Consider the following 25629-nt stretch of genomic DNA (forward strand, 5'->3'; position numbering starts at 1 on the left):
GCAGATCTGTAGTTAGAAAATAAAGGACCTCGCAGATGGCCCTCGAAGGGGTTTTGGGAATCCCTGAGGGTTGGTCCTCAGACCACCCTTGGAGAACCTGACTGTACATGGAAGGTATTTGGGGTGCTGTTTTGGACCAGAGAAGGTATCGGGACTTACCTAGCCCTGGGCTCACCCACTGACGTCTTCTCTCTGCCCTCCCACTGGGGACAGTTCAGAGAGGCTTGTGTTCCATGTTCGGCTGGCAGCATTAGCTTATGGCCTGTGTGCTCTGAATCCCACCAGCCCAAAGCATAAAGGGAAGTCATGGGGGCATCTCCACCCTCCTCCTGGGTGAGGTCACTTAGACTGCTGTTTGTGAGGAACACTCTCCTGTAACTTGACCACCTGTTGCGGGCAGCCATGGAACAGCAGACAGACTCACTGCTTGTAGTTAAATGACAAGTTTCTGGAATTCAGCTACCTTTTCTGCTTATCTATTTTGGATGGGGCTAGTTTGGATTGTTGGTTTACACCCCTCCTGATATGTTACTGACAAGCCTCTAGCAGTCAGGCTGAATTATTCATGGTTAAGCCAAGAGATGATTGGCCTTGAGTGCTGAAATGACAACTTGATTTCAGATTCTTACTGAAGAGGCTGAGTGACTAGTTTCTTCATAGTGGTGCTCAGTGGACCTAGTTATCCAGGGAACAGGACAGTGTGTGTCTCGATGTTCCTTAGGATGAATCCTTCTCATTTCCCTCTGTTCCCACATAGCAACCTGGTGGCTGCCTATGAGAAAGCAAAGAAGAAGCATCAGAACAAACTGAAGAAGCTGGAGTCTCAGATGATGGCCATGGTGGAGAGACACGAGACCCAAGTGAGGATGCTCAAGCAAAGAATAGCTCTGCTGGAGGAGGAGAACTCAAGGCCGCATACCAATGAAACTTCACTTTAATCGGCACTTGAGCACCAAAGTTCTGCCTATGGAAGCTAAACTATAGCAGGTCACCGAGGAGAGAAGGGCTCCAGGGGACAGAGTACCTGTTGGGAGAGTGAGAAAAGGGAAGATTGGCAGGTAGATGAGCACTTGGACACTGGAGTGCCATGAACTCAGCCCCAGAGGCGAGTGGCCCTGGTGACACAGTGTAGACTGTATCCAGAGGACCCTGTTCCTCCCCTCCTGGGCCACAGGCAGTGTGGAAATACTCGCTCATGTGCCGTGCTCAGCAGGCCTTGCTTCTGCTTTCAGCACTGGCTTTGTCGCTCTCCCACCTGTTCTGTTCTGGAGGTTGTGCACCAGTGGTATCCCAGACATTTGTTTTGTAAGATTGTCCAGTCTTCTCTCTTATCTTTGACATCCCCAATTTCTCCTCTTTCCTTCTCTTTCAGAGGAAAACAGGGGTGTGTATGTCTTCAGCATCTAGAAGAACTGATTTGCTTATTGCAACAGGCTTTGATTTTCATGTCCCACGTATCAACTCTAAGATAGAGGCCATCACTCAGAGGTGTTCTGGGAGGTGGCTTACAGGATGGTACACAGGTGTTCCTTACAGTCCCAGATAGAGTGAAGTTACAGGTAGAGAAACCCCAGGGCTGCTCCTGAACAATTCTGTATGGGAGAATGAAAACTTCCTTCACCTCTCAATGTGGAGGCAGGGCTGGGAAGGGAGCTCTCTTTTGACTCTGGAATCTCCCCTTCCCAGTGGAGCCTTACTAACAGTCAAGAATAATTGCTGAGAGAATCCTGTTGATATGTGTAGTGGAACTAAAATTTTATCAGGAGTTTTCTCAAGAGCAGAGGAGCATAATTAGTACTTTTCCCCCACCCGAGGGCACTACGTAATTGCTGTTCTGCATGAATCAGAGTACATATGTAGCTCTGGACCTGCCTTTGTTTCTCTAAGGGCAAGAGGCAGGACACTGAGTAGATACTGAATGTTTCGCAGGCTGATTCCACCTATTTAAGAAATTGCTACTGAACCGCCAGTTCAAGACTTCGCTCCTGCTGTCAGGAAGGGCACAGGGTGAGGGAATGGGTGTTGAGGCCTCTTTTATCCCCCCCACCCCAAGACATGGTGATGATTAGCATATGGTGCTTAAACAGGTTAAATTTCAAGCAAAATGCTGACAGGGCTGGGCAGGACTAAAGTACCTGAATTCTTTCAGGAAGCTCTTTCACCTTAAATTCGTTATTCCTCTTCTACTGTAACCTTTTAACCTTTACCATAAGCATCACTGTTTCGCTTTGTCTTTCAAGTCTTCTGTAGCTGCCCTACACTGACACATTTTAAAGGACCACTTGCCATTTATTGTGTAGCACCTGAAAATCCACCCAAAGTCCCCTATGAGAAATGGGTCCCAATGCCACAGTTCACAAAGTTTTGCTTATGTCCAGGTCACTGCATTAACCACATCCATGAGCTAAAAGTTCTGTCTTCAGAGAGCATGATATGAGTTCCTCAGCCTTCTGCCCAATGGGGAAGGACACTCCAGCCACCACCATGGAGAACAAAGCAGTTCTAGCCCAAAAGCAACCACCCTTCTTCTCATGCCAGCAGTGACGGCTGCCCCATCTTCAAAAGAAATCAACTGGTAGCATTCTGGAAGGACCAGCTTTTGGGTGCTTTGATCACTGTGAATGTAGCCACTGGCTTCTGTTTCTGTTATGAATCATTTTATCAAAGTTGGTTCTTGTGATTTTTTTTTAATCAATTTTTATTCTTTGGATAGTTTCATTTTGTCACAAGGAAAATGTTTTGGCTGAAAAGTATGTGCAACAAAAGGTTTAGTAGACAAAAATCATTGTTTTCTCCATTTTTCCAGGCTGCCTAGGGAAATGTCCTTCCCCAAGCAAACCAGGATGTGCAAGGTGGGAAACCATTCATGGCTTTCTCTTCTGTGACTGATCAGGCATCAAAACAGGCAGTTTTCATTTTTACCAACACTGAGAAGTATGGCTGATGCAGGTATAAAATCTTGTCTGCTGACTTCTCTCTACCATTCTTGCTCCAAGTTAAAACAGAGAACCCACCCTTTTAGGATCAGGTAACTCCCTCACACCTGGGAAGTCTCCGCTCCTCCATTACTCATCCTACCTAGCCTCATTTTGAGTTTATTATTTCAACATAATACTTTTAAATATGTGGTGACTGGGTGAAAACTATTTCCCCAGCGAAACTGTTACCTTTATGTATGTGCAGAACAAAAAAGCTATTAAGTAGTCAATTTCCTTTCCTTGTATTTTTCAAATATACTCCCTGAGATACAATCGTTGTTGAAGGTGAACCAGCAGGCACTTGGTTATGCTAATTGTGGGGCCTCCTAAAACTGCATTGATTAAATAAATGATTGCAGGTGCCTGGATCACTTTCCTTTTTTATCACCTGAATCTATCTTTCTAAATAGGAGCTGGTTTATATTAACATCTCCATCGGGGTAAACAATGATCTTGAGTCTAACTTGTATGAGGTTAAAAACCTTTCAGAATTTCCTATTTTTGTTTTCTTCCAATTTCCTCAGTGGTTATCTCTGTTGGGCAGTCACGTTCTCTGTTCAGAGTTCAGTCTTTGACTCTTAGAGACATGGGCATGGCAAGAAAGGATCCATTTCACAGTTCCCTCGGAGTATATTTCCCAGAGCTGAATTGAGGCAAAAATCACAGGCAAGAGACTTCTGTCTGTAGCTGCAGTGCCATCAAAGTGTGGGCCTACCACCTGGATCTGATGTTCTGTCAAAACCCCATGTGCACCAGCTACCCAAACTACCATGGACTTGTAGGCCATAAGGTTCCTCTTTGAGACCTACACCCAAAGTTATTTATGATTAAGCACCTTCTGTGATCAGACAGCTGAGATTTATCATGCCCTCCCTCTCTCTCATGCTCTTGCCCTAGAGAGATAGATACTAGATGGTTCATCATTGCCAATGCACATAATCAACTGTTTCATATTCACACTCAACTGCTGGCATGTCAGGTTTCTGAAGTTAATATCCATGGTGCCTGAAACTGGAATGTTAGGTTAATAAAAAATTAAGTGCCAGTTAAACATAACTGCTTAATTCTCCTTTGAGATACATGCACTTCTTACTAAGTCTTCCTCTGAGCCTGCAGCAATACTTTATAGGGACCTCAGAGAAGTCTAAATTAGAGCCTTGACATTCCACTACTCCAGAAAGGCAGTCCCAATTAGAGCCTATATAAGGCTTTTTCTTAAAAACTGTTAGGATGAGGCTAATAAGGATTTTACTTCTCTAAGAAAAACTTTATTTGAAAGTCTCCTAGTTCCTAGCTGCATAGTGATTACATTATTTTAAGTGAAAAAATGCCCCAGTTATCTGACCTGCGCTGGACTGCCTAAGAACCTCCATAGTTGCCTGTTCCCTTCTGAAGGTGTCTCCTATGGCCCACAAAAATTATCCTGCAATTATTTTTTAATTCTATCAATTATCTTAACACAGCTCTTGAGAGTTTGGGGTATGATGCCCATGTTTTAAGTGAAGTGATGAGAAACACATCAAGACCACAGAAAACACCCAAACTTTTATTAATGACTTCTGAAAGTCATAAGGCTCCAATAAAGCTTTAAGCCAGTTGCAAATGCATAACTGGGAGTGTCTCTCACCCATGAAACTATTTAAAGCAAAAAGATCATGTTCACTAAGTTTACAGCTGCACCTATTTCTAGATGGAACAAACACAGCTATAGTTAGAAAGTTTAGAGGCCAAAAGGGGGAAGAATTCTCTGATTGAAATTTCTGCATTAAATTTAATTAGGATGCAGGACTAGGTTGCCAAGGGTTTTTGGGGGGCAGGGGGGAAACATAAGTAACATTTGTTTTTTCTGCAGTAAGTGACAGCTTTGCAGAACGCTATAAAAATTTCTGAAAAAAAAATCACACAGCAGTTATTTTTCTGTTTATCCAGTAGAGTGGCCTATTTGACAAGAAATGATACACTCACCACCTTTCACTGAGGCTTACAAACTCCCTAGTGCTCACAAGCTAGGCACTACTTTGGAGGAGAGGCATAACTTGTGATAAAACAAAAATTAAGTCTTTGCTGCACACACAGTTCTTAAAGTTTATCCAAATCCTATTCTAGGTACTGAAACCTTGGGTTTGTATAGGCCAAGCTGACATTAGCTCTGAACCTATGGCATTCTGAAGTTCCTCCTGTTTCACACATTTGAAATTACTTCCTAACTACATTTGTATTCACTAATAGATGCCTTAGGCTGCCAATCACTAATTTTTTAGAACTGGAATCAGAATTATCAATTAATGGAATGCTGGCTGCTGCCACAACAGCATCACTGAGCACCAGTGGCTGTTACAATATAAACAAGTGAAAGAGTACAGGTTGAATACCAGCCGTTTGTGCATTGTTGTTTTGCTAATACCTCTGTAGAGAAAGTTTGTTTCACATACAACAATTATGTTTTTGATTGAGAGTCATGTTGGATAAATTCTCCAACACATTGCATCTGAGAGAGATTTTATACATGACCAAGATAAGAAATCATTGTCGCAGGAACAGCAACTCCTATTGGATAACCATATCCTTGACTAGTAGTACTTGATTTTTCCATAGTCAAGGCGGCTACAAATCACTCATCCACTGATCATATGAAATGTCAGCTGAGCAGAACAGAGCAAGCTATATACAAAATCCCTCCACATTCACACTGATGACCTGCTTAGTTAGTTGCTCTTGCTCTTCCATTCACTTGTGTGCTTTTTGCAAATCAAATCCATGTGGAAGATGTTCTGTTTGTACAACTCATAGTATTAGAGTGCTCATTGCAGGACCGCCAAGTGAATGAGAGCCCCTAATAATCTGCTTTTGTTTGACCCTAATGCAAAGATAATGAAACATGTTCACTTCTTTTCTATTTCTAATCAGTTTTTAGACATAGTGTCAAATTATTTACTTTGCATGAGATTTAAGTTTCCTATTATTTGAAAACGTGCTTTTAAACCACTTGATTAGAAAAATCTGCTTGAATGTACTGTCAGTTATTAAAGCACATGTGACTAAGTTTGCATCTGTCAGTATTGTTCTACTGTTTGTATTGAAAGTCTCATTTTAAAGTTGCCCTTTAACACTGTACTATACCTTGTAATTTTTTAGATTCTTCACTTGTATGCTTTAAATGTTTCCAGATGCCTTTAGTTTTAGCTGCTGTAAAATAGCTACTTTGTGTTATTTGATATAGAATTGTTTAAAAAAAACTCCATTTATTTATACAGAGACATTTATAATATTTTACAAACATTCTTATATTCTGAATAAATATTTCTAATTCCATAATGTACTTTAACTGTGTTCATTAAAGGGTAAGGCTGTCCTTCTGCAATACTATTTGTCTAACATCAAACCTGTGATGCTTCACATTAAATCATCGGCCCTAGTCAAAGCAGAGGGCGAGAAGACAGACTCTGTTAGGTCAAAACAGCCAACAGCCAAAGAAACCTCATTTATCACCAATTTCTATTTGGCTGCCTTTTCAAAATCAGTGAAACAGGGAATAAGATCAAGAAGTGGAACTGCAAGGAAGTCATACACGACTACATAAAAGAACGGCAAGCAGCTGTGCAACGTCTGTTAGAAGAATATTCCTGCAATGTTGTCAGTTCTCACTATCAAAGCAGAGTACCTTTGACAGTAAGAGTATATCACATCTTGGTGACTCTCTTAAATAAAAATTACTATTATATAGCTGAGGTCGCTAGTGGAAAAGAATCTATTTCTTTCTCCCCTGAGATCAAAGACTGTCAAGCATTCTGTTTGGGAAAAAATGGTACTAGTACAAATTTAAGAATTGTTGGATTTTATGTATCTAACTCACTCACTCTGTAATCTTACTTTAAAGCAACAACCAAATTGTTAATTATTTGAGATGGCAAACATATACCAATTCTTTATTTTCACTTTCACAGAGACACTCTACCTGTTACTATTTCTTCCTATCATATAAACATACCTTATCTCATACCTTTTTTTTTTTTTTGAGGAAGATTCACCATGAGCTAACATCTGCCGCCAATCTTCCTCTTTTTGCTAAGGAAGACTGGCCCTGAGCTAACATCCATGCCCATCTTCCTCTACTTTATATGTGGAATGCCAGCCATAGCATGGCTTGAGAAGAGGTGTGTAGGTCTGCACCTGGGATCCGAACCAGCAAACCCCAGGCCGCAGAAGCAGAACGTGCAAACTTAACCGCTGTGCCACCGGGCTGGCCCCCATACTTGTCATTTTTTTATTGGTCCAAAGAGATGCAACCAAAATATGAGCAACTTGGAACCTACAATAACAACAGTAGCAGAAACCAGGTTAAGGTAGTAATTAAAACTGCCCAAGCAGCAAAATTTATTGATATTGCACTACAAACAGTCTAAATTTAAACACGATATTTTTATAGAAAGCCAATATTTTAATGATCAATTGTAAAAATGTTTTGAAATACAAAGGAAACCTCCTATCATTCAAATCGTATTTTGTAAGATAAAAGGTTTTTAAGTTCTAAACTGGTGTCATTTACATCAAAAAGAGAGTAGTAACTGTTAGGACTTTGTTCATTTTCTCAGTGGAGAGTACAGCTGGCATTTCTAGTCCACTTTGGAAGTGCAGTAATCCTGCAAACATTGAAATTCCCAATTCCTAAACAAGAGTCATTGGAAATCCTTTATTTATGATAGTCACACCCAGTATAAGTGAAAATCAGTCCTTATCCTTTCATTAACCCTGAGGGAAAGACACAAAGCTACTGTTCAGCCAGAATGTAATAAATCCACTCTAAAGGTATCAATTCTCATCACTACAAGGTGAACCCAACAGGTATTTTGGGGTTCCTTTTCTGCTCTCCCTAAATGGTTAGCAACCAAAACAAGCACCAAGAACTTCGTTACTAGATAGACAGAATCACTCGGATAATTTACTTATACAGTCTTTCTCTAAACATTAAAATGCCCTAGAAGGGAAATAAAATGCTGCTAGAATTAAAGCAAAAATTAAAAATTAAATCATTTCACCTAAGACAAAGATGATTACTGTTAACAAATCTATTTAGTTAGCATTTACTCAAGTCCAGTTTTCTCAAATATCATATATTTAGTGAAACCATTTCATCCATTTTTTCTATCAGCGTTTGTAGGTCCCAAATAATAAAATTTAACATGACTCAGCATAAATATCTTCACCTTTTTCAGACTAAAACCTACTCCCAAGAAAGTTGTTTTAAGACTACATATCTTCCATGAACATCACCTAGTCTCCACAGCATAAAAGACACTTCAAATCTTGTTTTGGAAATAGGCAGGGTATAAAAAGATATCAGTTCTTATTCTCTTTCCCATCCAAACTAAACTGTATGCCCTCATTTTGGTTAGAAGAAAGACAATCTGACATAAAAGGATTTCACTTAAGTTAGCTAATATATGAACTATAATTCTATTTGATTAATCATTTTATTCTGAAGTAAGATTGTTTTAAATTTTCATTAAAACTTAAAATTTAAAATGAATTGTATGAGTCAACAAAGATGATTTTTATAAGGTATTAAGCTAATAAGCAAACTTCAAAAACAATTACAAGAAAATGTGTGTGTGTATATATATAGTATGTGCATATATACACAAATATATATATATGCAAAATAGTTCACGGTGTTATTTTCCTTCCCTATTTGTTCCTGAAGAAAAAGTCTATATTATTTATAAAATGGAAGTCAGATTAGCTGTCTTCTGTCCTAACTTGCAAGTGAAATATGAGCAAAAAAGTAAAATTAAAGACTCAGCTCTCTGGATACTCGCATTTGAAATTAAAAGATACTTGTGCAAGATCCAAACACAAACCTAGAATGAACAGAAGAGGCAGCAGTGCCCCTCGGACAGTAGTGAAACGCACAAACTCTGGCAGACAGGTCTTTTGTGCTCTTCTATCAGTGCATATCCTATGTGTAGTCCATGAAGAGTGCAAGTCCACTGCTACGCATTCATTCCAAAAGTATTAACACATCTAACCAACCAAACTGCTGAGGAACAGTCATTACTTTCCTAAATTTCATTCAGTTGAGAACCTTTACTTTGCTCTCATTTGCTGCCATCCATAGTCTATTCTTAAATATCACAAAGCATGATAAGCCATCATTTTACAAAGAACTAGCTAATTTCTTAAAGTTTGAGAAATGACTAACAATGTAGATTTGTGCCCAAAATGTTTCATACCATAGTTTGTAGCTATAGATTGTTTTAGAACCTCAGATTCAATGAATTAAAAGTAGATTAAATTAAAATGTTATTTTCTACCTCAAGAAGTCCACAACCTAAGAATGTTAACTAAGACCTCTCAAAGACTGAGAATCAGCAGAACACTGCCCATCTCGCCCTAGAACCACACGGAAATTTTCTTTGTTCCCAAACCAATTTGACAGCTACATGCATTGAGAGACTCAAAACAGCACAGGTCTCCACAACCCTCCAATCGGCTTGTGGCCCGAGGGTCAAAGTGAAATCATCTCTGGAAGGCAAGATATGATCACCACTTACAAATTCCCACAGCAGGAGAATCAGCATAGGATGCAGCACAATAAAGAGAAAAAAACTATTCCACAGAAGGGGGTGGGCCTCATTGGCCTCTTCCTGGGTAGTCACAGCAAGAAAAAGAATAAAGGAACAATAGGTCTTCAAATGACACTCGAAAGACAGAAGCCAAAACAACACGCAACCACCCGCAAGAACCCTCCCACCAAAAAGCAGCAAATGTATGTTCAGGGTCTTTTTCTTCCACTGGACGAAAGAACTAAAGTCTACTTTAAGAGGAGAGTCCATGTGAGACAAAGTTACAAACAAAGGCAGCTAATTTCTGCATTCAATCCCTTTCCCCAGAGCACCCTTGACCGACACTACGCAGCTAATGCAAGCATCTTGTTAGGGTTAGTTCCTTTTAGATTGTGCTTTCGAGCTGGTACCATAGCTAGACTATCGCCTCCACTAACCACAGAAGACACAAGACAAATGGAATCTCTTAACTGGTGATTTCATTAACCTGGAGACCCAGATTAAAGATTCAATTATGAACATTTCTCAAGACAAGACTTCCAAACTTTATCATAGTTTTTGATTTACACTTCTTTGTACTTTATGTTAAAGTCTGAGCAACTAAGCTGGTGGAAATCAGCCCTTCAAGTCCACTCCCGTGCAAGAGGGGTAGCTTTACTCTTTTCCCAAGCTATAGACTACTATTTCAATAGTAAACTGTTTGTCACAAGAAAACTAGATTGAAAGGAATGGACCACCACTCAGGACAAATATACAGCTACCACATGAAGTGAATGACAAAACACCTGACTATGGCTGCATGTGTTCTGGTTTATGTTTCCAGAAGAAAGTGCACCTCAGTGTGGCTGGAGTTATAAAGCATCAGCACAGGAGAAGGACCAGACTCCCAAACACTGGTCTTTCAAGTGAGAAAAATTACTTTAGATTTACTGGATTGATGGCAACCGTATTTAGAAAAAATTAACTTTATCCAGAGCTAGAAAATGCTTGGTAATGGCCACATATATTAGACTCTGCTTGGGCTATGCAATGATCACATTTCTCCCTAGTATATCATACAGCACTCAAGAAATGATTTATCTTCTAAAATTTCTTCCTCATGCACTCTCTTCTCAGCAACTATAGTTATCTTCCCCCTTCAAGGCAGTTTTGTTCTATAACAACAACCTATAATATTTTTGGAAACTGCAATCCAGAACTCTACTTTGAAAGCAGACAGAACCTTTACTGCCTATTTGCAATCCACCATCTTTGTGACACAGAAGTACAAACTTCAAGAGCAACTCAATTCTAGAAGAAAAAGATGCTAAGAAAGCCCATCATATCTCATTTTTAGAATTTTTGGCAACTACACAAATGCACTTTAAAGTCTTAGAACAGAATACAAAATGAGGAACTCTAGCTAGACTTTACCAAGCTATCAGGAATAAGGTTTAACAAAACTGCTGTTTTACTAACACCTGTTTACCTGGAGAGAGGTCTTAAAGGTAAAGGATATTGATACCTTCAGACAAAACAAGAGTTTGTCTTACTTATCATTAATCTAAAGTTACAACAATATATATGAGCCCCCTTCCCAGGCTAGAAAATAATCCATGTTAAAATTACTAGGTAACACTTATTGTTCTTCGATCAGAAAAATGTTAATGAATCTGACCTTAAAACTATGATTAAAAATGCAAAGAAAATATTGCCTGAGAGAATACACAGAATAGACGTCAATCAAAACAAAATAAAGATAAAAACCAAGAGATGTTATCATAACAGAAAAATAACTTAGCAAAAAGTCTAGTTTGTTTTATTCACTTTGCTCCTTACTGTTCAAGTTAACTGTCGGAGACAAAAGAAAAAAAAAGCTATGTGAGGGAATAGGTAATGAAATGTTTTTAATGCACATATGCACTCAGACCTGAACTTTTCTAAAGACTGTCACAATATGTTGAGTTTTACAGCATTTAACCCCTGTGGAAGGATGCTATTCACTTAGATTTGAGTTTTTAATTGATATTACACATAAACTACTAAAGCCTTAAAAGACAAAGTACCAACTCAATCTTATAGCATAAAATTATTTTTGCTAAATTTTGCTATACATCTTCATTATCTGTACTTACTAATTGATATTTAATAGAAAAATAAGGATATCCAAAGCTGAAAGCAGCAAGCAGTGACAATTCCTTTGACAGCGTAGGAGACTTGCCTTTATATATTAATATGAAAATCCAACTTAATTTTCAAACATCTTCAAATCAAATTTCACCCATGCTAGAAGAGTTCTATTAGGCTCTCAGACTTCTCCAAATACTCATGTCTCAGGAGAGCATCACTGTTTGAAATCCTAAAACCAGTCATTTACTATTTCTTAACAAAAACTTTTGAAAGCATGTAAACCACACCCTATCTTTTGGATTATAATGGTTAAGTACACAAACAATTCACTTAACATCTTACAAATCATTAGTTATACATAAAAGCACCTACAAAATTTTAAAAAATAAAAGATTCACAGTGCACCGAACCTTGGAACATATAAGGTTGGAACATAAGAACATTTAAAAAATAGATTCAAAGACTTATTTCTCTCTCAAAGACGTAAAACATAACAAAGCTAACTCAACTACTCTTCTCAGCTAGCTTCTTAAAATGCAGCACACAGAAGTAAATTATTGCATATTCAGCACACACCTTTATCACTTGATTTCTTCAAACCATGCTAAAATTTCTCAAAGGAGAAATCCAGTTCTGTGCTAAGCATGGCCTTTCTCAAGGGAACCTGAACACTGAGAAACTAATAGACAGGTTCGAGGGAATACGTATAGCAGATGTGCATAAAACAGGTACATCCAACTCAGACATTTTCTGCATAGTTAAGTCACATCACACACATCAACTTTAACTTACATCTTTTAACTTTCTTTTTTATCTCAAACTGTCAAGACAGCTAAAAGCCTCAAGTTACCAAAACCCCATCCCAACAATCCCCTTCCTTTGTTCCACAGTGCATTAAATGAAGCAGCACAACAGCAATAACATTTAACCATAGTTAAACTACTGCAATCGAAAAGAAATAATCTGTTGGTTCTTGAAAAGGCTCAACACCATTACAGGACCTACTTCTGGTAACGAACTCCAATCTCTTTTGCTTTAGTAATGAGAGCTGAAAACTCCAACTCTAGGCACCAGAAGGACTGACCAAAGTACTCATTCAAAAAGAAAAAAACACATACAAAATCTCTAAAAATTAAATGGCTTCCAGATGACAGTCAATGAGTGAAAATGATTTACCTGCCAGGCAAACTAAGTTTTCACTCCCTTAACAATTTAGCAGAAATCTAGAATACTAGGACCAACTATAAATATGGCTCAAGGAGACCCAAGCAAAGCAACTGCATTTCTGGAAAGAACAGTAAGAGCTTCCAAACGCAACCATATAATGCATTTTTAAAAAAGTCACAGAAAGATTGACAAATTTGTCACATTAAAAGATGCAGGATTGTGAATAACCTAATTCTAAACGCACTGCTATAGTTGTGAATTCTTATTCTAAACGCACTGCTATAGTTGTGAATTCTCGTGCTTAGCACAAAGAGGGTGACACTTTCACTAATAAATAGAATTTTTCCTTTAAAATCAAGCCATTTAAAAGTTAAAGCAAAGTAATAGCAAGTGAATTCCTTACATAGCACTTCTTTTGAAAGTCCAACTGGGTTAAACAGAATCCCTATTAAATAGGCTACGTATACAGAATAAAGATTTCTACAATAAAATTTACAAGCAGAGATACATTTTGTGGATACCACATGTAAAAGAAAGATTTTTAAAACCCACACGACAGATGCACATGCATGCATGTGCTCACCTCCCCGCCCCAACAAAGAAATACCTTCAATGAGGTCAGAAGCAGCCCAAACACTAAAGCCCCCTGAAAGTCCCGGTGATTGTCCTCAATTATAGCTGAAATCCTTCTTAAAACGGACACTGCTGTCCTTATTTGGACTTAAGATTCCTAAAGGAGCAAAACACATTCCTGGGAGTGAGTTATGTACGTTACTTTCATGTTCTTATCCTCCCCAGTCAAATGTTTTATTTGTACTTGGGTAAATTGCATACCTCTTTCATTCTCGCTCCATCATCCAGGGGCTTTAGCATGTTAATAAAAGCGTGTCAGTCTCTGCTACTACTGCAAATTGGAAGCTAATATAACATCAGTTTCCAGAGATCAACACTGAGATGCAATGTAAAACCTAATAATGTCAGTATTCCATACATATTTACACAACCGTAATATAGAATAAATTTTCACAAGAACAAAATCATTGTACAATACTAAAGGGTTGGTGGCAGGCTGGTGAAGACATGACCAAAGCAGTTGCTGGGTCCCCGCCTCCATGCTCTCTGCTACCCTCTCTCCAGCAGTCTCAAAGGTTCACCGACTGCATGCAGCACAACGCAAAATTAGAGCATCAACTCCCCACCCAACCAACTCAGTCCCTCTCCAGGCTGAGGACTTTGTCCTTTAATGAAGTGCTAAGAGTTCATTTTGAACATGAACATTATATAGCGGGTATTGGCTCTAAATAAAACCTTTCAACAAAACTCCAAGCAGAGGAGGATTAGAGAACCTAAGTGATTAAAAGCAGAGAAATGTGCAAAATGCCACCAAAGCAGATGACCTGCAATCTTGACTTTTGTGACATTTCACCTCTTGTATTCATTTAATAATTGTGTGTTTTAAGCTTCTTTTAAAATTTTCAATATAAGGAAAACTATTATTGCAATCACTGTAATGGGTAGACGGAGCATTGCCATTAACTTGGCTACTTGATGATGACTCAAATGCTATTTTCTTAAACAGAATATAAAACAAAAACCACAATCACACAGAAAAGAATGCCCCTGTAAAAAGCAACTTAAATTCATTAGCCAAACACTGAAAAGGTTCGTTTGTATAAAAGGTTATAACTGCATTTACAGTGCAAACTCATGTTTCTTCTTACTCTCTCTTCTGCACAGAGAACAATCTCTTCAGAAACATCATTACCTCCCTGCATTTCTTTAAAACACCTGAGAAAGGTAAGGCTCAAAGAGACACCCACTCAAATGCAACAGGTCCCTGATCTTGGGACTTCCACAACACACATGCTGCTATCAAAGGTCCAAGATTTTCATTATAGCATTATGGTCAAACTTGAAGCTCAAAAAGGTTCTGGATGAAAAGGGGAACTTGCAATGTCCATTACATGCCATAGACTGTCCTTCAGCATGCTCTAGAAACTGGTCCTCACTGGAGCAAGGTAAGTCATACACAGCATCTGTTTAAAAAACAAAATAAATAAGCTCAGTAACTTAGTAAGAAACTAAATACTGCCCTTCACCTTTCATTACAAGGAATTTATGTACAGTATAAATCCTTCTCCCCACACTCTAAATCTAACCTAAGTAGAACCACCAAGATATTTTCCTTTCCCTAAACTGGTGCTCAACCGAATTTCTAATCTATGATTACTCATTTCCACACAAACATTCAAAACCTTAAACTCAGTCTTTATTTTAAGATCCTTAATATTCACTTGCTTTCAAAAATGGGTACACCTTTGTTTACCTCCTATATTTGTATTTTATGCCAACAAAATGGGAGCTTCTTGACAGAGATCCAAATGTAAGCATTGTAGAGATCCCAACCACAATTAAGATCTATAAAGATTCCAATTCTAGAAAAATAAAGCTGGAATTTACCAACCTTAAGGGAATACATCAATCTAAAGAAAAACACAAATTTTCAAAATCACAGCATGACTAAACTCCATCTTATCAGACCTTTTTTTTTTACCAAAAAAAGTAGAGCAGGGACCTTACCAAGAAAGTAGGTTTGGAATAGACAGAGAGAGGCTGAGGCAGAAAGAAAGTCTGAAATGAGGTTTCCCAGGACAAGGATCTATACTTCCTCTCAAGAAAACTCAAAATTTTATATATCCATATTATGCCCAACTAAGCTGGGTATACAGAGCTATAGTGTGCCTTCTTTAATGTTCTTGAACATAGGGCTTTATAAAGATTTTTTGAAATAATTGATTTCTGAACTTACGTTAATTAAACTATCAGCCTATCATGTCCCCACCACCCAAGGTGGCCAGAAAAATCCTATTCAGAGGACTTCTACCCACCATAGCTTATCTGTAATAAATAATGATAGTTCCTCCTTCTTGACAGTTAACCTGAACTTCCCAAAATAGGGTTAAAGCATCTCTTTTAAAATAGCTTTTATCAGGGCCAGCTCGGTGGCACAGCAGTTAAGTGCACAGGCTCCGCTTCGGCGGCCTGGGGTTCGCCAGCTCGGATCCCTGGTGCAGACATGGCGCCACTTGACATCCCATGCTGTGGTAGGCGTCCCACATATAAAGTAGAGGAAGATGGGCATGGATGTTAGCTCAGGGCCAGTCTTCCTCAAAAATAAAATAAAATAGCTTTTATCTTGCTTAAATCATAGACAGCATTGCAAGAAAATATGATTATAATGCTTTTCATTTCTTAGACTTTTCTATATGAAAGCCTTAAATTTACATGATGAAGAAACGCATATCTACTGCACAGGGAATTTCATACAATTCAAAATAACACCTACAGGCCGGCCTGGTGGCACAGCGGTTAAGTGCACACGTTCCACTTCGGCGGCCCAGGGTTTGGTGGCCCGGATCCCGGATGCAGATATGGAACCACTTGGCAAGCCATGCTGTGGTAGGCGTCCCACATATAAAGTGGAGGAAGATGGGCACGGATGTTAGCTCAGGGCCAGTCTTCCTCAGCAAAAAGAGGAGGATTGGCAGCAGTTAGCTCAGGGCTAATCTTCCTCAAAAAAAAAATAAATAAATAAAAAATAACACCTAAGAAAAAATGGTCTACTGTACTCTTAAATGACACCTATTAAATCAGTATTACCAAACAGCTTTCTACATTAATCAGCATTACTTTCTAAATCAGATCACACACGTAGTCTTCATAAGTAAGGATGGAGAAGTTCCAAATGTCATTTTAATAAAAATTGTCCTTAGTACCACCCTAAAAAGTTGATCATTACCTCCAAAAGGGGGGCAACGTTCCTCTTCTGAAGTTAGTGCTCCCGACATACAGGTGAGGGCGAGGTCTCCTCACCTTTACAATACTTGGTTCTTTCTACTCCCCACCAACCCTTAAGTGATATGTATTTATTTACAATATTCATGCACAGCACCAAGGCTTGCCATACACAAAAGAAATAGCACACTGAAAGAGCAAATAAATTCATCTTGATTATTTAAATAAATTCACTTTAGCCAGTTTCATATTTGGAGCACTTGATCACATATATGAACTCTCTCTACAAAACACATGCAACTCTTTCTGCTTATCCATCACAGTTCATCACACATACACTAAAATCAAGGTTAGGCCAAACCAAACCAAATCCCACCAGGCAAAGAATTTAAAAAGAAATGACTTGCCTGTTTCAAAATTATCCTGAAGTTTTCGTGGATGAAGTTTTTTTTCACATTTCTATTAAAAAAAACACACACACAAAAACACACAACATACCACCTCCAGTTATTTCACTTATTATAAATGAGGAGATATATTATCAAATCTCTCAGGAAGAAAATTAAACCAGGAATATAATCACCATCCCCATTCTCACAGTGGCATTTTAGATTTTTTTTAAACCTAGAACTTTTTTTAGTTCTTGATTACATGTACAATATAGAAACACCAAATAAAGGGAATTATTCATTACATTTCTCAACCCAGATATAATTACTATCAGCATTCCACTGTATCTTTCCAGCTTTTCTTCCACAAAGTTATGTGCGAATGTATTTTTACATAATTACATAACATTAAATGGAATTAGTCGATATCTATTACTATTCTATGAACCTTTTTTATTTGAAGATTGGCCCTGAGCTATCTGTTGCCAATCTTCCTTTTTTTTTCTTCCCGTAAGTTGTATATCCTAGTTGTAAGTCCTTCTAGTAGTTCTTCTATGTGGGACGCCACCACAGCATGGCTTGATGAGTGGTGTGTAGGTCCACACCCAGGATACGAACCAGCAAACCCCTAGCTGCTGAAGAAGAGCGTGTGAACTTAACCACTACACCCCCAGGCCAGTCCCTATAACCTATTTTTTAAATGTAATATACTGTGAACATATTCCTTTTACAATAAATACAAATCTATACTATCTTTTGTTTCTCGTGGGGTTTTTTGCTGAGGAAGATTAGCCCTGAGCTAACATCTGTGCCAATCTTCCTCCACTTTATATGTGGGTCACCACCACAGCATGGCTGCTGAGTGGTGTAGGTCTGCAACCAGGATCCAAACCTGCGAACCCAGACCACCAAAGCAGAAAACCTGGGCCACCAAAGCAGAGAGTGCCAAACCTAACCTCTATGCCACAGGGCCAGCCCCTATACCATCATTTGTAATGACTATATGGAAGTCTACTGCATAGATCTACAATACTGCATGTAATATTATCTTATTTGACACTTAGATTATTGCCATGTTGTCATTATTAAAAAGAGTAATTGGGTGAGTATTTTTAAAATTTCTCTTGTAGGGAAACAAAGTCAGAACTTTTTCACAGGCTTTCAAGATAACCAAACTACTCTCTAGAAAGTTCTACCACTTAGTAATTTTTCAGTGGTACCAATACACTCAATAATACATAGTTGGACATCTTTTCATCTTTACCAATCTGACAAGAAAAAGTATAGTAATAGTCAAGGACAAGTAGTCTAACAGTAAACTGATCTTTACCATGTGTTTGCTAGTAGAACCATACACCCCAAATTAAGTAAACACCACCTAGGGAATTCAGGTAAAATATTTTTACTAAAAACTTGAAATTACTTTTACCACCCACTGTTAAAGAAAAAAAATAGATTTGTGAAGCTACAATGAGAAAATTCAACATACGAGTATCAGGACTTACAGAAAAGATAAACAAGGAGACCATTAGTTATGAATTAATTTCTAAAGCGCAGACTAAAAGAATGAAGTAAATGCCTCAAAATGCTCAGTTATTTATTTTTAGGCCTAGTCTAATAACTATGGCACCAGCTGTTAGTTTATTTTCTAAATTCTATCAACTGAAAGGGGAAAAAAAACACACTTCACTGTTCTTCCAAACTTTTAACTTCACTAAATAATACACATTCTATTCAGAAAAATATAAACAGAACAACAGCCAAGGACTCGCTCTAGAAAGCAAGGCTGACTACACTGTTTTAATAATTAAAATAAACTTAAATACCCACATAAAAAAGCAAAGATTACACATGCAATTAAATCAATGTTGTAAATCTGTAATTGAGAGTAGCCAAAGAGATTTTTAGTGAGCAAATAGTGCACAATTTCACTCCATAAAAATCCTGTCAATATATCAACTCAATGTGCTTTGACAACGCCCTTACCCCACTCTTAAAAACCATGAACTGCCTTCTTAGCATGAGAGCTGTAACTCTTACCATTAAGGGATTCTGCTGCTTGGCTGGCTGGCTGTGGACCCCATTTGCTCTTTTCTTTTGATTAGGTGAGTCTTGATACTGTTTTCTGCCATTTCCCCTCAGACTTTGATTCTGTTTTTCCAATAAAAAGAAATAAAATGTAAACCTATAGAATAATGTAATAGGACAAAAGAATATAGGCCTATGCATATGTTTAGCTGGTTGAATCAGAGTTTAGCAAAGCCCCTCAAAAACCTTCCTAAAACAACGAAGAACCACACCACACCAATATATTTTCTTACAGAAGATGGTGCTTCACAAAGCCAGATTCCTCTAACAGTATGAACTAACAAATACAATGGTCTCTAGGAATCTTTCCACACCTCTTGCCTTATCCCATTTCTGCTCACAGATTTTGTCTACAATGCATGTGTTTAAAAAGAAAGGGAGAGGGGAGAGCAACAAGTTTGAAAACCTAATGTAAATGTCAAAGCAAATCTCTCTGTGAGGGAATGCTGAAGCAGCACACTGGCCTTAGTTCTTAGACGGGAACTATGCAGCAGATGTGACCAGCTGTTACCCTAAAATCTGCTTAAGACTATCAGTAAAGAAATAAGCACTTCTAAATTAATAATCTCTTTTACACCAAGTAACTAAGATGATTAGTGTTTTTAAAATTTGGGTCATTACCTGTAAATTTAGACCTAAAACCTGAAAAGAGAGTATTAGACATCTTGCTATTATACTGATTTAACATGACTTAATTTTCCTGTAAAAAAATTCTAAGTTTAACTTAAAAGACAATACTTTTAAACATTAATTTGTCTTTAAAGATCTTGAAAGGGCAGCTATGTTAAGACGACTGACTAAGCAGCATAAATAAAATAACTTTTACTATTATTTTAAAAATATAAAAATACATGTATTTATTTATATTCTGCCTACAAAAAAATTAAGGAGTTCCTAAAATAGCTGGAAAACAACAAGCTAACTTAAATAAAGAATGGTAGGGAAATAGGACTTCCAGAAACTCATGTTCCCACACATTTTTAATTCAATTTCATTCTACTCTTCTTGGTATTTACTTTTTATTGTGGTACAATACACATAAAATTTACCACTTCAACCACTTTTAAGTGTACAATTCAGTGGTAGTAAGTATAGACAATGTTGTGCAACCACCACCCGTATCTATCTCCACAACTTTTTGATCATCTCAAACAGAAACTTTGTACCCATTAAGTAACTCCATATTCCCCTTTGTCCCTCAGCCGATAACCTCAAGTTAATTTGTCTCCACGAATTTGTCTATTCTTGGTACTTCATATAAGCAGAGTCATACAAATTTTGTGTGGGCTTATTTCACTTAGCATGTGTTTAAGGTTTATCCATTTTGTGGCATGCATGTATCACAAGTTCATTCCATTTTAAGGTTGAATAATAGTCCATTGCATGTATATTTGATTTACCCATTCATCTGTTAACAGACATGTGAGCTGTTTCCACCTTTTGGCTTTATGAATAAGGCTATTATGAACATTGGTATACAAGTTATCTGTTTGAGGCCCTGCTTTCAATTCTTTTGGGGTATATACCTAAGAGTGGAATTGCTGGGGCATATGGTAATTCTATTTTTAAGTTTCTGAGGAACCACCAAACTGTTTTCCACAGCAGCTGCACCATTTTACGTTCCCACCAGCAATGCACAGGGGTTCCAATTTCTCACATCCTTGTCAACACTTGCTATTTTCCATTTTTTTTACTATAGCCACCCTAATGAGTATGAAGTAGTATCTCATTGTGGGTCTGACTTGCATTTCTCTAATGACTAATGACGTTGAGCATCTTTTCATGTGCTTATTGGCCATTTGTATATCTTCTTTGGAGAAATGTCTATTCAGTCATTTGTCCATGTTTTAGTTGGGGTTTTTTGTTGTTGTTGAGTTGTTGGAGCTCTTCATATATTCTGAATATTAATACATTATCAGATATGTGATTTGCAAATATATTCTCCCACTCTGTGGGTTGTCTTTTTCACTTTTGTGATAAGTTCTCTGATGCACAATTAATTTTGATGAACCCAGTATATTTTTTTAAAAATAATTGGGGCCACCCCGATGGCGCAGCAGTTAAGTGCACGTGTTCCGCTTCAGCGGCCTGGGGTTTACCGGTTTGGATCCTGGGTGCAGACATGGCACCGCTTGGCACGCCATGCTATGGTAAGCGTCCCACATATAAAGTGGAGGAAGATGGGCATGGATGTTAGCTCAGGGCCAGTCCTCCTCAATAAAAAGAGGAGGACTGGCAGCAGTTACCTCAGGGGTAATCTTTCTCAAAAAAAAAAAAGGAAGAGTGGCACCCAAACGGACGGCTCAAATAGTAAAGACAGATAATATCAAGGGTTAGTAAGAATGTGGACAACTGGAACTCTCATATATTTTGCTAGGGATATAAATTACATGAGAATATTGTTCACAGCAAATACTCAAGAACACAGGCGTATCCAGTAACCCAACAATTCTACTGTTAGTTATATATATCCAAAAGAACTGTACGTGTTCATCCAAAGGTATGGACAGAAATATTTATAGCAGTATCGTTTGTAAAAGCCCCAAACTGGAAAAGACCAAAATGCCCATTAACAGTAAAATGGATAAATAAATTGTGGTGTAATCATACACTAGAATACAAAACAGTAATGACCATTTCACTGGTGGTACATACACCAAAGTCAGATGTTAATTCCTATTACTTGCTACACTGGATTTACACTGAAGCTTTAACGGTTAAGGAGTCTCAGCCCTGCTTCAAATCAGTCAGGAAGAGAGGAGCCTTGGATCGACAATTCAGAGCTCCACAACTGTTAATTTGCGATTCCCCAATTCAGATACATTTCAAAGTCAAACGATCTAAAGTTATGAAAATCTTTTGGTGTATATCACTCACCTTCGCTTTTAAAAGGTCAGATGTTTCAGAATGATTACTATATGGCTTTTGCTGCAGTGGTTGCCTGTGCTTTACCCATTGGTCACCAGGAGATCCTTCAGGAAATAACTGCTGACTATGGCGGAATTTGGTTCGACTACATCAAGATTTAAAAAATAAAAATCATATCAGAAAATGAACTCACCTACAGTTCTTCTACCATCTTGACAGTTTATGCTACAGACTACAAATTTTACTTTCTTCTTTTTTTTTTTTTAAAGGTTAGCACCTGAGCTAACATATGTTGCCAATCTTTTTTTTTTTCCTTCTACTTCTCCCCCAAAGCGCCCCCGATACATGGTTGTATATTCTAGTTGAAGATCCCTCTGGTTGTGCCATGTGGGACGCCACCTCAGCATGGCCTGATGAGTGGTGCCATGTCCACACCCAGGATCCAAAATGGTGAAACCCTGGGCCGCCAAAGCAGAGTGCGTGAACTTAACCACTCGGCCTCGGGGCTGGCCCCTTACTTTCTTCTTTATTATCTATCTCCACACACTAGAATGTAGTTCCATGAGGGCAGGGATTCTTGTCTGCTTTGTCTACTGCTTTATCCCCAGCACCCAGAAGAGTGTCTGGCATTCAATATTTCTTGAATAAATTAATAATCTGTTATTTTTAATCCAAAACTTTTCTAAACTATCCATACCATTCCTCTCTATAAGTGATTACACTTTTTTTCTTTTTCTTTTCTTTTTTGGAGGGTGAGGAAGATTGGCCTTGAGCTAACATCTGTGCCAATCTTCCTCCAGTTTGCACATGGGATGCCACCACAGCATGGCTTGATGAGCAGTGCATAGGTCTGTGCCTGGGACCCAAACCTGTGAACCCTGGGCCACCAAGAGGGAGTGCACAAACTTACCAGTACGCCACAAGGCCAGCCCCTGACTATATGTTAAAAAATCTGAAGAAAATAATTTTTTCTAAATCTAGTTGAAATAAACAAATGTTTATTAGTAGAGGGGGCTGGCCCCATGGCCGAGTGGTTCAGTTTGAACACTCCACTTCAGCAGCCCAGTTTTCCCGGGTCCGATCCTGGGTGCAGACATGGCCACTCATCAGGCCACGGTGAGGCGGCATCCTACACAGCACAACCAGAAGGACCTTACAACTAGAATATACAACTGTCTACTAGTGGGGCTTTGGGGAGAAGAAATTTTTAAAAATCTTTAAAAATGTAAGTAGATTTTCCTTCTTAATAGGACAGACAACTCACGTTCTTACTAGGATGTTATAGTACAGAATCTGATCCTGCACAGGTCAGTTACAGACCCCATCCATGCTGGAAAAGAATCTGAAAAATTAATCTATAGTCTAGAACAAAGAATTAAAGGGCCCAAGACAATGGATGAGCAAATTAAAGATCCAGTCTCAAATTCTCATGCAAAACAATTCACTTGTAAAAGGCTGTACTCACGCAGTAGTTTGTAACAAAGATAAGAAATCCTATTCTATAGTACCACTTAGAAGTTCTTCCCTTTTCCCACTTAAAAATTACAATAGAATTGCAGGCTATCTACTCTTTAGACAAAATTCAGACATTTTCTCCAACACGTCATCACAGACATCAATCTGTATGTTAAAAACACACACTACCCTCCCTGAGAAACACGAAATTTGGTTAGAGAAGTTTCTTTATTATCTCTTATATTCCATCCTCCAGGACCACAAACACTAGGACTAAAAGATATGGGAATCATGTCACACACTATGGTGGATAGATTCTCCCAAACGTGATCATACAATTTTTTTTTCAAACACTGTCACTATTTCATAGTAACTTTTTAGTAGTGTCTTTGTTTCTTTTTAATCTGAGCTGCATTCTGGTCTACGTTACTTTTTCTATACTGTTTCACTTACGTCTAGTAGTATATAATTTGGTGATTATAATCATAGATTCTGAAAAGCAGAAATGACTCTCAAGGCATTTAGTCCAAGCTCTCATCCTCATAAAACTCAACTAAAATGGGATACTCCCTACGTAGTTAAAAAATATTGACTGTAGATGTGGTTTACTTCTATTGTTTAATTTCTGAGGCTCTAGGATAAAAACAGAACATCTAAATTAGAGAAAATGCAAAAAGCAACTCTCTGAAGCTAACACAGGCAAAGTTCTAGCAAGCTGATTACAAATAAATATGCTTATTTAACAAAATTACTCACTCAGCCTACTCCAGCACTGTGATTTGGATACAATTAAGTTCCAACCAAGGAAATGTGCTTTGTGGTTCATGTGCATGTACTAGTCACTCTTTATAATACACAGTCTATGCTAGGGAAAGAAATCAAGAAAGCCCAAGTCTTCACAGTTCTTTGTGAACAAATTAAGCATCACCATCCCTCATCTCCTCTACACAAAAACAGACCTCAATAAACCCCCATTCAAACATCTTCAGAAACTCAATTATCTCTAAAGGAGAATATGAAAACAGAAGTAACAATATAAACACACTCACAAAGACAGAAGTTTTTCTTCTTTTCCTCATGTTCTATCTATCCATCTAAAAAGTTGGTACCCTCTTGTGTATACTATTTTTAAATGTGCCTGAAGCTCTTTTCCAGCTCCAATTAACCTTTTTCATCTCATCAAAAACCCTTAAAAAAATTTTTTTTCATCTGTGAGAGCAGTAACAAAACAGTACCTATAAAAAGGAATCCAACACCTCTAAAAACTTTAGAAGTAAAATGCTACTGTATTTAAAAACTATCAGAAAGTCAGAATCCTATGAATGTATTTCTTTACCTCAATTTTTCCACAGTGGGTTTAGCTGGTGTGCTACCAGCTGAGGAAAATCCATTGTCACTGTCTGAGGAATCTCCAAATCTTCGAGAAAGCCAGTCCCGTAATGGTCTACGGAAATATTATTTACTTTTAAAACTTGGCTGTATTAAGCAGCTGACTATCAGAATTATGAAGGTTAGTTTTGTATTCAAGAAACATGAACATACCTGATAAAGGGAATGGCCATAAAAAATTTGTTAGGTGCCAAACCAAGTTTGGATTTTGGGGTCATATCATTTCTATGACAGGGCAATTTCTCAATGGAGAACCACTCAATGTTCTAAACACAAGAAGAAAATAATTCATTGAGTTAATTATTATCAAGGAGTTTCTAAAAGCAATTTCCTACTTCATTCAATTGAAATACTATACTGAAAATACTTTCAATTACATACCCGAATTTCTCTTCTGGTCTTTGGGTTAAATTTTGTGTCTTTTGGAATTCCTGGAATGATGTACAAACGAGCAAGCTGGTCATTGATTCGAAGTTCAATGTAATCATCCTTACAAATATAATCTTTGATATCAAAACCAGTTTCTTCAAAGACCTGAAAACAACAAATCTGAATGATTTTCCATTTTTACTGTTAGATCCTCCAGTTCATTAAAATCTGTTTATTTCAAAGGCAAAAATTCAGAAATATCCAGGCAATTAATGGTATGCAAACACTAGGCAGGAAGTCAGAATATTCCAGAGCCTAGTTCTAGCTCTGCCTCTACTTAACTGTTTGACTATGGAAAAACTTGTTTATATATCTGAGCCTGTTTCTTCACCTATTCAATGAAGGGAGATGTGTGATACTGTTATTTACAATAAGAAGTATATATTTATTTGGTCTTTG

General features: G+C 37.9%; 2 protein-coding genes across 7 annotated transcripts in view; one reads left to right on the forward strand and one right to left on the reverse strand.

The window, feature by feature from the left end:
• Positions 1 to 7037, forward strand: part of MCC (MCC regulator of WNT signaling pathway) — a 411658-nt gene extending 404621 nt beyond the window's left edge. For 3 of the 5 annotated variants that reach the window (XM_046665743.1, XM_046665741.1, XM_046665742.1), the window contains one exon: positions 758 to 7037. In XM_046665743.1, coding sequence (XP_046521699.1) covers positions 758 to 938 — 181 coding nt within the window. In that variant the 3' untranslated portion in view covers positions 939 to 7037. The remainder of the gene's footprint in view (positions 1 to 757) is intronic. The other 2 variants (XM_046665744.1, XM_046665745.1) reach the window with 1 other exon arrangement.
• A 279-nt stretch (positions 7038 to 7316) lies between these two features.
• The window catches only part of DCP2 (decapping mRNA 2), a 45011-nt gene continuing 26698 nt past the window's right edge, over positions 7317 to 25629 (reverse strand). Inside the window, exons 5-11 of one of the 2 annotated variants that reach the window (XM_046666609.1) lie at positions 25183 to 25335; positions 24955 to 25067; positions 24749 to 24856; positions 21967 to 22102; positions 19042 to 19152; positions 17020 to 17071; positions 7317 to 14853 (exon numbers count right to left, since the gene is read on the reverse strand). In XM_046666609.1, coding sequence (XP_046522565.1) covers positions 14690 to 14853; positions 17020 to 17071; positions 19042 to 19152; positions 21967 to 22102; positions 24749 to 24856; positions 24955 to 25067; positions 25183 to 25335 — 837 coding nt within the window. In that variant the 3' untranslated portion in view covers positions 7317 to 14689. The remainder of the gene's footprint in view (positions 14854 to 17019; positions 17072 to 19041; positions 19153 to 21966; positions 22103 to 24748; positions 24857 to 24954; positions 25068 to 25182; positions 25336 to 25629) is intronic. The other variant, XM_046666610.1, reaches the window with a different exon arrangement.

This window comes from Equus quagga, chromosome 7 (genome assembly GCF_021613505.1).
Source record: "Equus quagga isolate Etosha38 chromosome 7, UCLA_HA_Equagga_1.0, whole genome shotgun sequence".
Classification (NCBI taxonomy): Eukaryota; Metazoa; Chordata; class Mammalia; order Perissodactyla; family Equidae; genus Equus; species Equus quagga.